This window comes from Thamnophis sirtalis, unplaced genomic scaffold, assembly GCF_051295495.1.
Source record: "Thamnophis sirtalis isolate CommonGarterSnake01/CBP01778 unplaced genomic scaffold, rThaSir2_p1.2 scaffold_14, whole genome shotgun sequence".
In the NCBI taxonomy this organism is placed as follows: Eukaryota; Metazoa; Chordata; class Lepidosauria; order Squamata; family Natricidae; genus Thamnophis; species Thamnophis sirtalis.
Window position 1 is genome coordinate 22,521,600 of NW_028261394.1, and position 14,671 is coordinate 22,536,270.

The 14,671-nt window shown below is 41.0% G+C and overlaps 1 protein-coding gene across 3 annotated transcripts in view; it reads right to left on the reverse strand.

The window, feature by feature from the left end:
- Nucleotides 1–256: 256 nt before the first annotated feature.
- Nucleotides 257–14,671, reverse strand: part of LOC106550974 (testis-expressed protein 2) — a 57,838-nt gene continuing 43,423 nt past the window's right edge. For all 3 annotated transcript variants that reach the window (XM_014068965.2, XM_087728487.1, XM_087728486.1), the window contains 3 exons: nucleotides 5,435–5,647; nucleotides 4,362–4,482; nucleotides 257–1,784 (listed from right to left, as the gene is read on the reverse strand). In XM_014068965.2, coding sequence (XP_013924440.2) covers nucleotides 1,659–1,784; nucleotides 4,362–4,482; nucleotides 5,435–5,647 — 460 coding nt within the window. In that variant the 3' untranslated portion in view covers nucleotides 257–1,658. The remainder of the gene's footprint in view (nucleotides 1,785–4,361; nucleotides 4,483–5,434; nucleotides 5,648–14,671) is intronic.

Here is a 14,671-nt window from a genome sequence, read left to right on the forward strand (position 1 = left end):
TTAAAGCTTAAAAAAGAAACCCTAAATTTCATCCCAAATGGATCAGTTGTCACAGGATACATACTTGTGTGAAACTCAAAAACAGGATAGCTTTTTCTGCTGCAACTGTTTTATGCCACTGCTAATGTCAACTAGTTAAAGCCTTTGAACAACAAAAGATCTTTTGAAATTTTTATGCCAATCTCTAGATCTCAAGTAAACAGTCTTTACCTATGAAACATGAGGATTTTTTAAAATTTTGGAAACAGCATGACCGTTAGGGTGAATTAGCTATGGCTTATTTAATCATTATTTATTGACTAAATTCAAATCCATACATGCCAGAATGCTTTAATGTTTAATTTCTCTGTCACATGAGTAACAATAATTTATTAAATGTATACACTGCCAAACTCCCAGTGATTCTGGGCAGTTAGGAACAAGTGCCGCAGGAAAGGGGGGAAAACCCACTTCAAGGACTGTTTCGAGCCTTTATTTTCTTTCACCTTCCCTCCTGTTCTTGCAGCCATTAGATGTACGTATTATCCCAGGTTGGCAAAGCCCTTATAGAAGTGTCCCGTTCACTAATGTCAGCTTGTGCATTGCTATTGCTTTCTTGAAACATTGTATTGTGAAGAGGATAAGAGGATCTCGTGGCAGCAGGCCTGGCGGAGCTGCTCCGTGGCCCTGGGCCTCTCCTGATCAGCTTCAAGTCTCCTGCAGTTGGCTGTGGGTGTAGATTGGAAGGCAATCCGGGAGGGCCCCCGGGAGGATGGGGATAAGAATCCATGCACTCAGGTAGAAAAGGTCTCTGGTCGCCTGGCAGCAGCAGTTGGTTCTTTGAGTTAATGCTCAGATAAGAGGTTCCCTGTCAGTGTTCACCTTCTTCCTGGTCCCAAGAGTTTCTGAACTGAAGCACATTTTAAAACTCAGACTAGGTCATGTTTCTTTTGAGACCTTTGGATCAAGACTGAGGAATGTTGGTGGTTCCCCTGCCCCGTATTCTTAGTCTTCAGCCTATACTGGGGTCAGAGTAAGTTCAGAACCAAAGCTTCAGTACCCAGCTTTCAGGTTGTCAATAGCCAAGAAATGGAGAGGCTGTGAATAGTCCAGATTGTGTGGTAGGAAACATCACTTGTTCCTTTTTTCCCAAAACTGTTAGTCAAGCATCTTTCCTTCTTTAAGTCTGAAATGGAAATTGCTGAGCAGTTTTGAGTCTTGGAGTCCCCAACTCCAATTGGCTTCTATCTCCCTCACCCCCCACCGCCAAAATCCCTTTTGCACTAGCTAAAGGGGTCATTCACTCTTATTTCTTCCTTCACAAAGATCCTGTTCAATGTTATTGATGGTTCTGCCATTTAATAGATACTTAAAACTAAAGTTATTTGCAGAGATGCAACGTGGAGAGAATTCCAAGTAGCCAGGGGTCTTGTCATCTCTGCTGCCTTTTCTTTCTCGGCCACACATTTTGTGCTTGTCACCTACCTGGTGCATCTTCTTCTTCAACAAGCCATATCCAGACAAATCTCCTTCATCTGAAAACAGTTCCAGAGAGAAGAGAGGCCAGCAAGGAGACGTGGAGGAGAACCTTTATTCTCAAGCACAGGTTCCCTTATGACCAGGTATCTGGTTAGCTCCCTCAAGAGACTAGAGCAGGTCAACCACCAGAGGACAGCACCTCACATGTTTTTGACATCCTCAGCTAGAAGTTCTTCCTGTGGTCCTTCTATGAGAGGCTGGGATTCCAAAGCAGAATGCATCAGAGGTAAGATGATATCATCCATATTTGGCATCACTAAAATTTTCTGATGGGAAGAAGAAATGAAAAAATAAAATTAAATCTGCCTGGAGGTTTGCAAATCAAAGGCTTGATGAAGCATTGTAGCCTCCTACACTCTTACAGTGAGACTAAGGGTATCGCGGTGGAAGGGAAGCCAATGGTCAATGTGGTGGAACTGAACTTTTCAGAGAATGCACAACTGCACAATTTCAGAGAATGCAGGAGGGGTTCTTTCCCCCCGCTTTAAAGGCGGCGGTGGTGAGACCCCTTCTGAAGGAGCCATCTTTCGGAAGCCATCAATCCGGATAAGACCGAGTGGCTGGTGTGTTTCCCTCCCACTAATTGGCCAGGTTTTCCATCTCTCAGGCTGGGGGGTCAAACAGTACGCCCCTCAGACAGGGTTCACAATTTGGGAGTCCTCCTGGACCCACAGCTGACCTTTGAACACCACTTGTCGACTGTGACCAGGGGGGCATTTGCCCAGGTTCGCCTGGTGCACCAGTTGCGTCCCTACCTGAACCGGGAGGCCCTCACAACAGTCACTCGTGCCCTTGTGACCTCAAGACTGGACTACTGCAATGTGCTCTACATGGGGCAGCCCTTGAAGAGCATTCGGAGACTTCAGCTTGTCTAGAATGCAGCGGCGCGAGCGATTGTGGGTGCACCTCGGTACACCCACGTTACACCTATCCTCCGCGAGCTGCACTGGCTGCCTATTGGTCTTCGGATACGCTTCAAGGCGCTAGTCATCACTTATAAATACTTCATGGTATACCATAAATACTTCATGGTATTGGACCGGGGTACTTGAGAGACCGCCTGCTGCCAATTACCTCCAATAGACCGATTAGATCCCACAGATTAGGCCTCCTCCGAATTCCATCCACTGGCCAATGCCGACTGGCGACCACCCGGAGGAGGGCCTTCTCTGTGGCTGCTCCGGCCCTCTGGAACGAGCTCCCCGTGGAGATTCAAACCCTCACCACCCTCCAGGCCTTCCGCAAAGCCCTTAAAACCTGGCTGTTCCGACAGGCCTGGGGCTAATGAGCTTTTGTCCCCACTCGAATGGTATGGTTGTTGTGTGTTTTTAAATTGTGGTATTGTTTTGTTCGTCTTTTTTATTCCTTATTTGTACCCCCCCCCCTTGACTTGGGTTGTGAGCCGCCCTGAGTCCCCTTTGGGGAAAAGGGCGGCATAGAAATATAATAAATTCAATTCAATTCAATTCAATTCAACTACAGTTAACAGACAGCTCCTTAATATTGCAACAGGTTCCAGGCCACTTAACGGTAGAATGACTGGTGGCAGCTGTTTGGTTTATTCATTAAAATTATTTAATTCCCATCTTTCTATTCTTGTGTGTGCACAAGATAGTTCACTTTAAACTTCCGGTGGGCGGGGCCTGACAGGGAGTTGTTATTTTTAACAGCTCTCGAATCTTGGCGTCGTTAAACTGTTTAAACAGTAATCCATCAAGCTCTTTAGCAGTTTGTTTACCCTCTCTTCGGGCCTAGTAGAGAGAGGTGAGAAACTATGCATTGGAAGCCCTCTAACTAACCCTCTCAGCCTAAACTCTGGGAGGAAGGGGGAGGGGGCACCGGCAGCATAGCAGCTCCGTGCCAGGAATCATTCTGCCTTTTGTTGCAGAACGAAGGTCTTTGCTCATCCTCAGCACAAATGATTTACTGTGGACTTCAAGCCGAGCTGAACCAATATTAGTGAACTTCTAATTGTATGTATAAACCCTTAGCTCCATTTGTAAAGAATTCCTTCTGATAATTACTTGCCTTCAATGAATGCTTTTCAATGTTAATAATTAACTAATACTAATTAAGTAGCTAATGGAAGTGTGTGTGGTAAGGAAACTTGAGACTGGAAAGCAAGTGAAGTTACAAGTAGAAAGATCAGGGAAAAGAGAAGAGCAAAACATGAACTAAGTTTGAACTGAAGAATCATGTCATGCACTAAAGAAAAGGAGGGAAATGACTCTCTGCTTTTCCCAGCAATAACTGTTTCCAGGGGTCACATCTATCAACTTTTTAGCCACTTCCATTAACGATGTAGATACTGTATATCCACAACACATAAGTTTGGTTAGAATTATCTTCGCTTGTTTTTTTGGTTTGGGGCATGGTTTAATATGTTGCAAATCAACCCATTGTGCAGTTTAACAAATTGGGTGGACTCAAGAAAATGGGTTAATTCAGAGCCCCAATTATATATGTTGTATGTCACATATACAGTCACTGGGATTCAGTCATGCACTACCCAAAACCGCCACTTGTTTGCTTTTTCCTTTCTGTAGCAATTAAAAAAGATGACAGTAAAGATAAGCCAGGGAGCTTTCTGTGTCATCTAAACCTCTTGCCAAGTTGAACAAGGAGAGACGAGTCTTGCACTTTAAAAGCTTCCTGGGGAACAAGGTTTGGCCATCACACATTCAGTTGCTTCCAGCTTGATTTCTTGTCAAATGTGTGTGTGGGGGGCTCTCAACACCTCTTAAGGCTGCAAGAACTGCCTAGGTTTCTTGCTAAGGGACCTGAACTGAGTTCATCTTAAGATCCCTCCCAATCCTTCATTGTGGACTACATCAACCAAGTACCTGGAATTCATGCTGGAGCTTCTTCTCAATCCACTCAGTGATGTGGGGGAAGGTCACCTCCCGTTCTCCTAGCTGTGGCCGTACCTTCATATCCAACTGCGGAGGGATCCGGAAGCTGTACCTGGGGCAGGGAGGCAAAAGTGATTTTACTTCTCCCTCTGAAGCATTCTTCCCACCCCCCTGTCTTTTCTGCTGGAAGTTGGATGTTTTCCAGTAGGCAGGAAAAACTTCATTCACCCTTCTTTGCTCACCTAAAATGAGACTGCTTCTGGGGATCTTATCCCAACAAACTAGGATTAAAGGTTCTCTAGTTCTTAATGGGAGTTCAAAAGGCCAAAGTTATTTGTTTACAACTAGCACTCTGCCTCTTGTTACATTTCTGTCTTGCTGATGATCCAGATGTAGTTGAATTACAACTCCCAGCATCTTTCAACACTGGCCTTGCTGATTAAGTTTCTACGAGTTGTACCATATTTATAGAAAACACTGAATTAAAGATGATTATATTTTTCCTTTCCTGTATATAAATATATAAAATGGGTTATATTTGAATAAACCCAGAGGATCTCTAAATCTTCAATCTTGACATAGTTAACTAGTCTCTGAAATTCTCAAAAATGAAAATAACTTGAGGTTCAGACTGAGCACAATGATGGGCCCCATCATTTCATATAGTCTGGAGACTCCTGGAATCAAATTCTATTTTGTAAAAAAAAAGGTAGACGTGGAAAAAAAAAATAGTTGAAAGAAACAGCAACTGTTCCTTTCTTTGCCTTAATCCGTATGTAGATATCGGGGTCATGCTCTAGAATTCCAGAACTCAGGAGAATTTACAAGAAGGGCTGCCAGGACCATCTCAACCATTTATGAACATTCCTTCTAACTGCTGCTGTCCTGGCTACTGCCAGGGATATGGTGATGGGGCAGTTTACTAAATTCACCAAGGGTTTACTAAATTCTGCTTCCAAGTCCATGATGCCTCTCTAGGATAATGTTCAAATCTCATGCAGCCTCATCTTTGTTAGATCCAACTAGAAGGTCTGTTCCCCTCCTTCTGCTCCCTGGGCACCTACCAGATTCGATCTGTTGGAGGTGGAGGGATGTTCACAGCCAATGTGCCTGTCAGATCTTGGACCTCCACAGTCAAAAGCAGTGGAGTATTGGAAACCTCTTCCATCTTCTTCTTAATGTATTCATTTTCAGTGGCCTTCTGGAAATATTTGGACTTGGCAATCTTGTCCACAAAACGCAAAATCTTCCGACTGGTGCTGCCACCACTGATGTAACTAAGAGAAAAGTGGAAGCAGATCAGCTTTGGCTACTCAAATAGCAGGGATTAGAAATTAATACATCCAAATGGAGATATGTTCCTTTGTTCAATCTCTATGATAAGCCACTCTCCATGCTTCACTGTATGATTTGCCAAATGTGAGACATGACAAAGGTGAGTTGAGTCACAGTCTAGTTTAGGGACGTAAAATTGCATAAACCCTGCTGAGTTTAAGAATGTGCTGCAACTATATTGGTTGCTATCCTTCATGGTATCCTTCTGCGACGACTGCGGGAGGTGGGAGTGGGAGGCACCGTGCTACGGTGGTTCTCCTCCTACCTCTCGGACAGGTCGCAGTCGGTGTTAGTGGGGGGACAGAGATCGTCCCCTAGGCCCCTAAATTATGGGGTGCCTCAGGGTTCGGTCTTATCCCCCCTACTATTCAACATCTACATGAAACCGCTGGGAGAGATCATCCGCAGGCACGGGATTAGATACCATCAATATGCGGACGATACTCAATTGTATCTGTCCGCCCCGTGCCAACTCAATGAAGCGGTAGATGTGATGGGCCGGGGTCTTGAGGCCGTTATGGACTGGATGAAGGTTAACAAGCTTGTGCTCAACCCAGAAAAGACCGAGTGGCTGTTGTGTTTTCCTCCCAAAGATTTGGCTAATATTCCATCACTCAGGCTGGGGGGTCAAATTTTACACCCCTCAGAGAGGGTTCGCAACTTGGGAGTCCTCCTGGATTCGCAGCTGTCATTTGACCACCACCTAACGGCTGTGACCAGGGGGGCATTTGCCCAGGTTCGCCTGGTGCGCCAGTTGCGACCCTACCTGAATCGGGAGGCTCTCACAACAGTCACTCGGGCCCTTGTGATCTCCAGGCTGGAATACTGCAATGTGCTCTACATGGGGCTGCCCTTGAGGAGCATCCGGCGACTTCAGCTAGTGCAGAACGCAGCCGCGCGAGTGATCGCGGGTGCACCTCGGTTCACCCGCATAACACCTATCCTCCGCGAGCTGCACTGGCTACCTGTCGATCTCCGGATGCGCTTCAAGGTGCTACTAATCACCCATAAAGCCCTACATGGCAGTGGATCTGGATACTTGAGAGACCGCCTTCTGCCAATTACATCCCTGCGACCAATAAGATCTCATAGATTAGGCCTCCTCCGTATTCCATCGGCCAGCCAGTGTCGGCTGGCAACCACAAGGAGGAGGGCCTTCTCAGCAGTAGCCCCGGCCCTTTGGAACGAGCTCCCTGTGGAGATTCGTACCCTCTCCACCGTCCAAGCCTTCCGCACAGCCCTGAAGAACTGGCTCGCCCGTCAGGCCTGGGGATAAGGATAGTTACCCCTCCCGAATGATGAATGTATGTTGCTTACCATTTTTAGTATATGTCTCTATTTTGTTGTCTGTATCACCCCCTTCCTAGTTTTATGTGAGCCGCCCTGAGTCCCCTCAGGGAAAAGGGCGGCCTACAAATTCTAATAAAACTAATAAAACTAAAACTAAACTAATAAACTATATTCCCTGAATTTAAGCCAAAGGTGGTAAAGACAAATCAGAATGTTCCCAAAAGCAAGTACCAATGCAGAGTGGTACTGTATGGCTGGAGGACATGTAGAAACATGCACATTAGATTTGGCACCCACAAAGTGGCATTTTGGTAAAAAAAAAAACCTATGGAATCTTGAGTCAATCACATTGAGGATCTGGCAACTGAGGCAGATCATTGGAGATCCACCTGCTATACTCACAACCATTTCATGGCTTCCTTGCAAGAATTCTGCCAAGAACGAATGCCTGAGAATTTACAATTACAAGATCTTTAACCTGTTGCAGATAGAACCACTGTTCCCTGTGGAGAATAAATTATTATGAATGGTGGATAAGGTTGGAGTACAAGTTTCTGGAGGTCCAATGAGAAACTGACACCATTAACATAGACTATCAGTGAGTTAAAGTGTGCTTCACCACTCCTTGAGGTAGAACAAAGCAATACCAGACCCAAATTTGCTGTCTCATATGCTGTTTACCTCCCGCCCCATTCAATTGCTCCGACTCAGTGTCAAATGTGCACTGTGTGAGGAAGCTCTCAATATAGCCAAGATTATTGGTTTTCTCATCTGGGTTGGCTGCCTCCATCACTGTGGCACTGTAGCATGAATGCGGGGATATCCCCTGAGTGTCTCTAGTCTGACCAGCCTGACCTTCCTCTTTGGTATCTCCCAAGCTTCACTATCCATCAAAGAGATACACCGAAACAAATACAACTGTACATTCCAAACAAATGACGCTGTTTTAAGGATTACACTCAACTAACATTGGACACTGGTCTACCAGGAGAGCTATCATTCTATCATTTACTCACTTCTTCAATGCCACTCTCATGTGCTTGTTCTAAGTGCAGTTCAACAGTTTCATAGCATGATGGGACCTACACAAATTAGATTGTCTTTTAACCATGAATGAAAGCAAATATACGTTTCTCAGGATAATATTGCGGGATCCAATCTGGGTCAGTCTCTGGGACCAGAGTTTTTATATATCTATATATCTATATCTATACTGTGTATTCTTATATATATATAAGAATTTTTTATTTTTGAATAAACACAGACAAACAAAACACAAAAAACACCACAAAACCATCTTCCATTACAAATTGTAGAAAGTGTGTCAATTGGTTACAAAAAACTTTCATGCATCCCTTTCAATCCCAATTCATATCAAGTTATATATTTTAAATCAAATATATTTATATATATTACTATCATCATACCTCAATCTTCATTTGACTATAATTGTTTTTACATCCTTTTATATAAAATATTCCAAAATTTAAAGAAAAACCACATATTGGCATTCCGTTAATTGTTTCCATTATCATCCGGTAACATTACATCTTTATGACATGTTCTAAATAAAAAAATGATTATATTTACTAACAAAATTTCTAGACCTCTTTTCTTAATCACTGTTTACAATTTATATCCAATTTCCTTTTATCAAACCAGTACATATATATACATTATAACTAAATTATAACTAAACTAAATTTGACTTAATTTTTTATTAGAAGCTTTCATACATAACAGAATTTCTAAACTTCCTTTCGTAGTCACCATTTGCAATTTATATCAAATTTCCTCTTATCAAACCAATACATATGTATACATTATATCATTATCAATTATTTATCTAACCATATCCATTATCCATTTTTTACATAATGCTCTAAATTTAACTAAATTTGACTATTTTTTTAGTATAAGCTTTCATATAGCAACCTGTGTCTTTCCAGTAATAGTCTTGTGTCTTTTGCCATTTGTGGGATTAGTCTTCTGGTTGTTTCCTTAATATGATTTGTATGGACTTCTCTTCGCAACTTGTTGCTTGTTGCATATCTTATATAATCTCAAAACCCTCCCCCTGCTTCTTTAATCAGCTCATCTTTGGTTATCAATAGTGCTTCTGACAAAACTTCTCTCCTTAGATCCATCAATTCTTCTCTTTTTTCTTCTTCTATACCTTGAAATCTGGGGTAGAGCTCCTGTCCATCTATCTCCCCTTTCCATATTCCACTCTTTCTATTTCCAACCACACTCAGTTAACTGTTGGTATCAACAATTATCTTTTCTCTTTGTTCATTTTTGTTCATTTTTCCCTTCAGTTTTTAGGACTCTAACCTCCACTTTTTCCATTTGATGAACATCTTCAATTTTTCCATCAAATTTTACTGTTTTACAATCTATGTTTTCCAATCTCTTCTCAATTTTCTCTGTTACTTCTAATAATTTTTGAATTTCAAGCATAATCTTTTGCACTGTTAAGGTTTCTTTTTGATGGTGTGCTATTCTTCCAACTGGTAAACACTGCTACTCTAGCATTCAAAACTTTTTATTAGATTTGACACAAGTTCATTTATAATCTTTCAAAACAAGGCTTTGTTTTCACTTCTCTCCAGCTGCCAATGAAGCTCCCAAAGAGCACCTGTATAAACAATCCATGCTCTTCTCCTTATCACTCTCTCTAAACAAGCCGAAGAACCTTGAAGTGCAAAGTCAAAATGATCAAAGCGAAAAAAGAAAAAGCAATGTTTCCAGGACTCAAGCCTCCAGCCTCCAAGTGGCAGTGTTACTTCCTTTTCCTCTGATATTACAACACTCTTTGTATTCCTTTTATATCTTCTTTATATTCCAGGCTTAAAAGAAACAAAATTCTTAAGTGAAACAAAATAGAAAAAAAAACCCTCATCCAAACCAGTATTATAAAAATAAAGAAAAATATTTTAATCCATAGAAGTAGAAGAAAAACTAATCCATTCACTTTAAAAAATTGGAAATATTTGCAAAAATTCCAGCCATAAAAGAAAATTAAAAAAAAAAAAGATAACACACTGTCCAATGTAGCTTAATTTCACCGCTTATTTTCTTCTGTTTTCAAATTTAATTTAGCTTTAATTTTTTTTGGGGGGGGCAGTCTCTTTTATAACAATAATATTTCCACACCAGATGGACACACTTTCTGTTTCCGCTTTCCTCCCGTTCCAGAGCTGTCCCAACTTCAGCAGCTTTTCTGCCGCCGCCAAGAAGAGATTCTCTTGGATCAATCAGGGACTTTGTGGTGTCCCTGAGATCAGCAAGACTTACTCTTCCCTGTCACCATCTCTTTGGGATGGTTTAGGTCCAAAAGGACCATCCAGTGGCAAAAGTATCAACTGCAATCTTGGAGGACCAAGATCGCACATCATGTCATTGCAATGTCAGCTCCTGTGGGACCAGAGTTTTTGTCTTCTGAGCGTTCAGACTTGTGCTGGAGCCCATCTTCAGGGAACTTCTCTCTAACTCCAGCACGAATCCGAAAGCTCGGAAGACAAAACCTCTGGACCCAGAGACTGACCCAGATTGGATTCTGTCTTTTAATCATTCTACTATACCAGTGTCGGTGAATCTTTTCGGCACTGAGTGCCTAAATGGGAGTGCATGCAGGGGAACGCTGAAATCCAGAAGAGCAGCTCCCCGATGTATACACGTGGGAATACTGACACCAGAAGAGCAGTTCTCCAGTGTGCATACACGTGCCAGGAAGTCGAGCTTCCAGTTTTCCATGTGTTTATGTGTGCTGGTCACCTGATCCTCCGTTTTCTGGCGTGCATACGTGCATAAAGACTAACTGGCCAGTGCACATGCACACACCGAAAAGTGGACGCACATGCGTACCAGGGAGCTGCTCTTCCAGTTTCTGGTGCTCTCACATGTGCAAAGATCAGCTGGCCAGCATGCATGTGCACGCCGGAACCCAGAAGAGCAACAGGCAACAGCTGGCATGCCTGGAGAGTTGGCTCTGTGTGCCACTTCCAGCACACATGCCATAGGTTCGCCATCACGGCACTATACCCTGCATGCTCCTCAAAGTGAAATATCTTCCCCTAAAATGCCTGCTTTTGCCCTCCGACCCAAAACAAGATAGGTAGCCAACATGAGCTATCACAGCTGGAAGGCCAGACAAAGCACGGGAATCAATGTGGACAGCGTCTGGGTGAAATAATAAGAGTGCTTGAAAGTGCAACATTCCTGTAAACTAACTTTTAAACCTCCGGTTAAAGCTTTTTAAAGAGAAAGTGGCAGAAGAAAGGGGGGGGGCGCGGACGTTACAAAACTCTCCCTCCCTGGAGAAGAAGGCGGGGCTTAGCAGTGAGAAGATGGAGTTTTAGGCTACTCCTGAAATTCCTCTATACCAAAGGATTTTTTGGACGGGTTCTTTGAACCCCAGCTGTCCCGAAGACGACAGTGGAGGTGGGGAGGGACCCAGGACCCCAGAGATAATCGCAAATCTCTGGGGGAGGGTATTAACTCCCCGTGCCAATTCCTTTTTGGATTAGCTGTGTGCTAACTGAAACTGCAGGTCGCCCCTAAGAATGGAAGAAGTGATATCATCTGGTAAGCTGATTTTATTATCCAAGAGAGATTGTTCCTGTTAAAAATTAAGCTAATTGAAAACCAAACAACAGAAGATCAGCGGCGAATTAGCTTTTCTAATGGTTTTATGACTGGTGGTTACTCTACCTCTTAAATGCTTCAAGAAACTCCGCGATATTCTCCCCCCTCTGAATCTCCCTAAGTGGATCGTAAAACTTATTTCCTACTAACTAGCCCGTCACGATTTGACATTTTTATTACTTTACTATCCAGCTCTGTTTACAACTAGATAAGATTGACAGCCGGTAAGAGACTAAAAAAAAAAAAAAAGTTAAAAAGTGCTTTGAAGCCTCTGGGGAAAAAAAAGAGAGCCTTTATTTTAACTACGACACATCATGGCGTCCCAAGATACTTCCAAGACTTCATTTCAGACTCTTTTCTCTGCGTGTAGAGAACTTTTTCATTCTTACCAAAGATTGGAAAGAAAAATGGATCAATTTATTCTAAAATATGAAGCTAAAACTGAGAACGTTGAATGCTTAAATGTTCCTGAAACACAAACGGAAAATGTGAGAAATGGTGTCTGGTCTATCTCAGAGGAAGAGAAGAAGGGGGAAGCCATAAAGACGGCTCATTTAAAGAGACAGTGTGCAGAAGGAATGGAGAATCCACCCTTGAGAATTAAAGTTAAATTGGGAAGCTTTATAAACCAAGAACAACTTTATTACTTCATCACTGACATTCAGAATCCAAAGGTGCCGAAATACTTTTGTTTGGACTTGCTTATGGAAACATTTGGTAAATTTATTCAACGAATGGCTACTGGACGGAGAAAATCTTGTGGCTGGAGGGACACAGGCTGACAGACTGGACAATAAAAACTAAAATTAGCTAGATCGAATTACTTTAATTTGTAATAGATATAGCTGAATAATGACTGATATGGATAGCAATATATATAATCTGGAACTGGCTGATAGATTGTTGAATACAATTGAAAACTAGTTAAACCTAATTGCTTTTCTGTGTAACAAATATTGTTGAATAATAATTGATATTGATAGCAATGTATATAATGTGGAGTTGACATGATAATTAACAATGGGATATGAGAAAATACTTTTAGATTACACATAAAGAGTATTAACTATAATAATTAGCACTATTAAAAAACTAAATAGAATCCATACAATCCAATGTTAATTAATACTGGGAAAATGTTATGATATATGATATAATTGAATATTATGGATGTTTAGCTAAAATAGAATCTAGATTGGATCACTTCAATTTGTAATAGATATAGCTGAATAATGATTGATATAGATAGCAATAGATATAATTTGGAATTGGTTGATAGATTGATGAATATAACTGAAAATTAGCTAAATCTAATTGCTTTTTTGTGTAACAGATATTGCTGAATAATAATTGATATTAATAGTAATGTATATAATGTGGAGTCGATATGAACTAACAATTGGATATGAGAAAATACCTTTAGGGTATACATAAAGAGTATTAACTATAATAATTAGCACTATTAAAAAATTAAATAAAATCCATATAATTAAATGTTAATCAATATTGGGAAAATGTTAGGATATATGATATAATTGAATATTATGGATGTCTAGTTAAAATAGAATATGAGGATTTGATGATAATAGAGGATTTTACAAATAAGTAAATGAACTGCCAGCATGTGTTATGGACTAATTCCTTAGCATAACTAAGGATGAAGGATGTTTAAATAATTATAATAATTAAAACCGGAGGTATAATGATGTTGATATGGCAAATATTCGAGTTAAGATACTTGAATTAATAGGAGTCAATCGAAGAGAAGCACCAAAACATGTTGTAACCAGTTGATATACTTCCTATTTTTTCATAATAGATACCTGTGTTTTGTTTTGTTTTTCTGATTGTTGTCTTTGTTTTTTTCTGTATTATCTGTAATTGATTGATATATTAAGAAAGATGTTGTACCAGCTTTAAACTAAAACTAAAAAAACATTTAATTAAAAAAAAAAAAAAAAAACTCTCCCTCCCTCAGGTCAGCAGCAAACAGATGGAGCCGTTAGATAGAAGAAAGGAAGTCACAGATCTTGAGAACTGCTTAAGGATGTTAGAAAGCAAATTGGAAGCCATTGGCGTTTAACTTTCACTCTATGCCTATGATTTTCTTGGTAACTTGGTGACTTTGATGGGGCAGTTTACTAAATTCACCACTATTAAACATACAACAGGCACACACAGGAAAAAATTAGAAGAGAGGGCAAAATGGGTAGCTAAACTGGAGGTGGTAGAAAAAGCCTTGCAACAGAACCCACTAGATGATAGGAAAAAAGAAGAAATGGCTAGAATTAAGCACGGGATCTCTCTTCTAGACCAGGAGGATGTCGCTTGGAAACTTAGGGGGATTAAGCAAAACTTTTTTGAGCATGCTAACAAACTGGGTCGTTGGCTCTCTTATAGACTTCGAAAAGAAAGAGAGAGCAGACATATAGCTCAACTGCAGAATAGTAAAGGGGAATTAGTAGAAACCAAGGGGGAGAAACAGGAAATTATCCAAGGTTTTTTTCAGCAACTATATAGTAGGGAAGAAGTTTCTGAGGACCAAATTAAGGAATTTTTAGACAATGCAAATCTACCCAAGATCTCAAATGAAGCAAAAGGGGTACTGAACCAAAAGATAACAATAGATGAATTAGAAAAGGCAGTCAAAAAAATGGAGAACAACAAAACTCCTGGCATGGATGGTTTGCCAGTTGAAATCTATAAATCTTTTTTGGAAATTTTAGGACAAGAGATGATATTAATATTTAATGCTGTCTTGACGGATTCTATCGCACCGAAATCATGGGCTGAAGCTTATATAACCCTTTGCCTAAAGCTGGAGCTGACCGCACCCAAATTAAAAACTATAGGCCCATTTCACTTTTGAACGTGGATTATAAAATCTTTGCAGCTATACTGGCAGATAGACTTAAATTCTTCCTTAACAAATTTATACACCCTGATCAGAACGGCTTCCTGCCGTCAAGGCATTTGAAAGACAATGTTAGAATTATTTTGGATGCCTTAGAATATTATGAAGCTCGGCC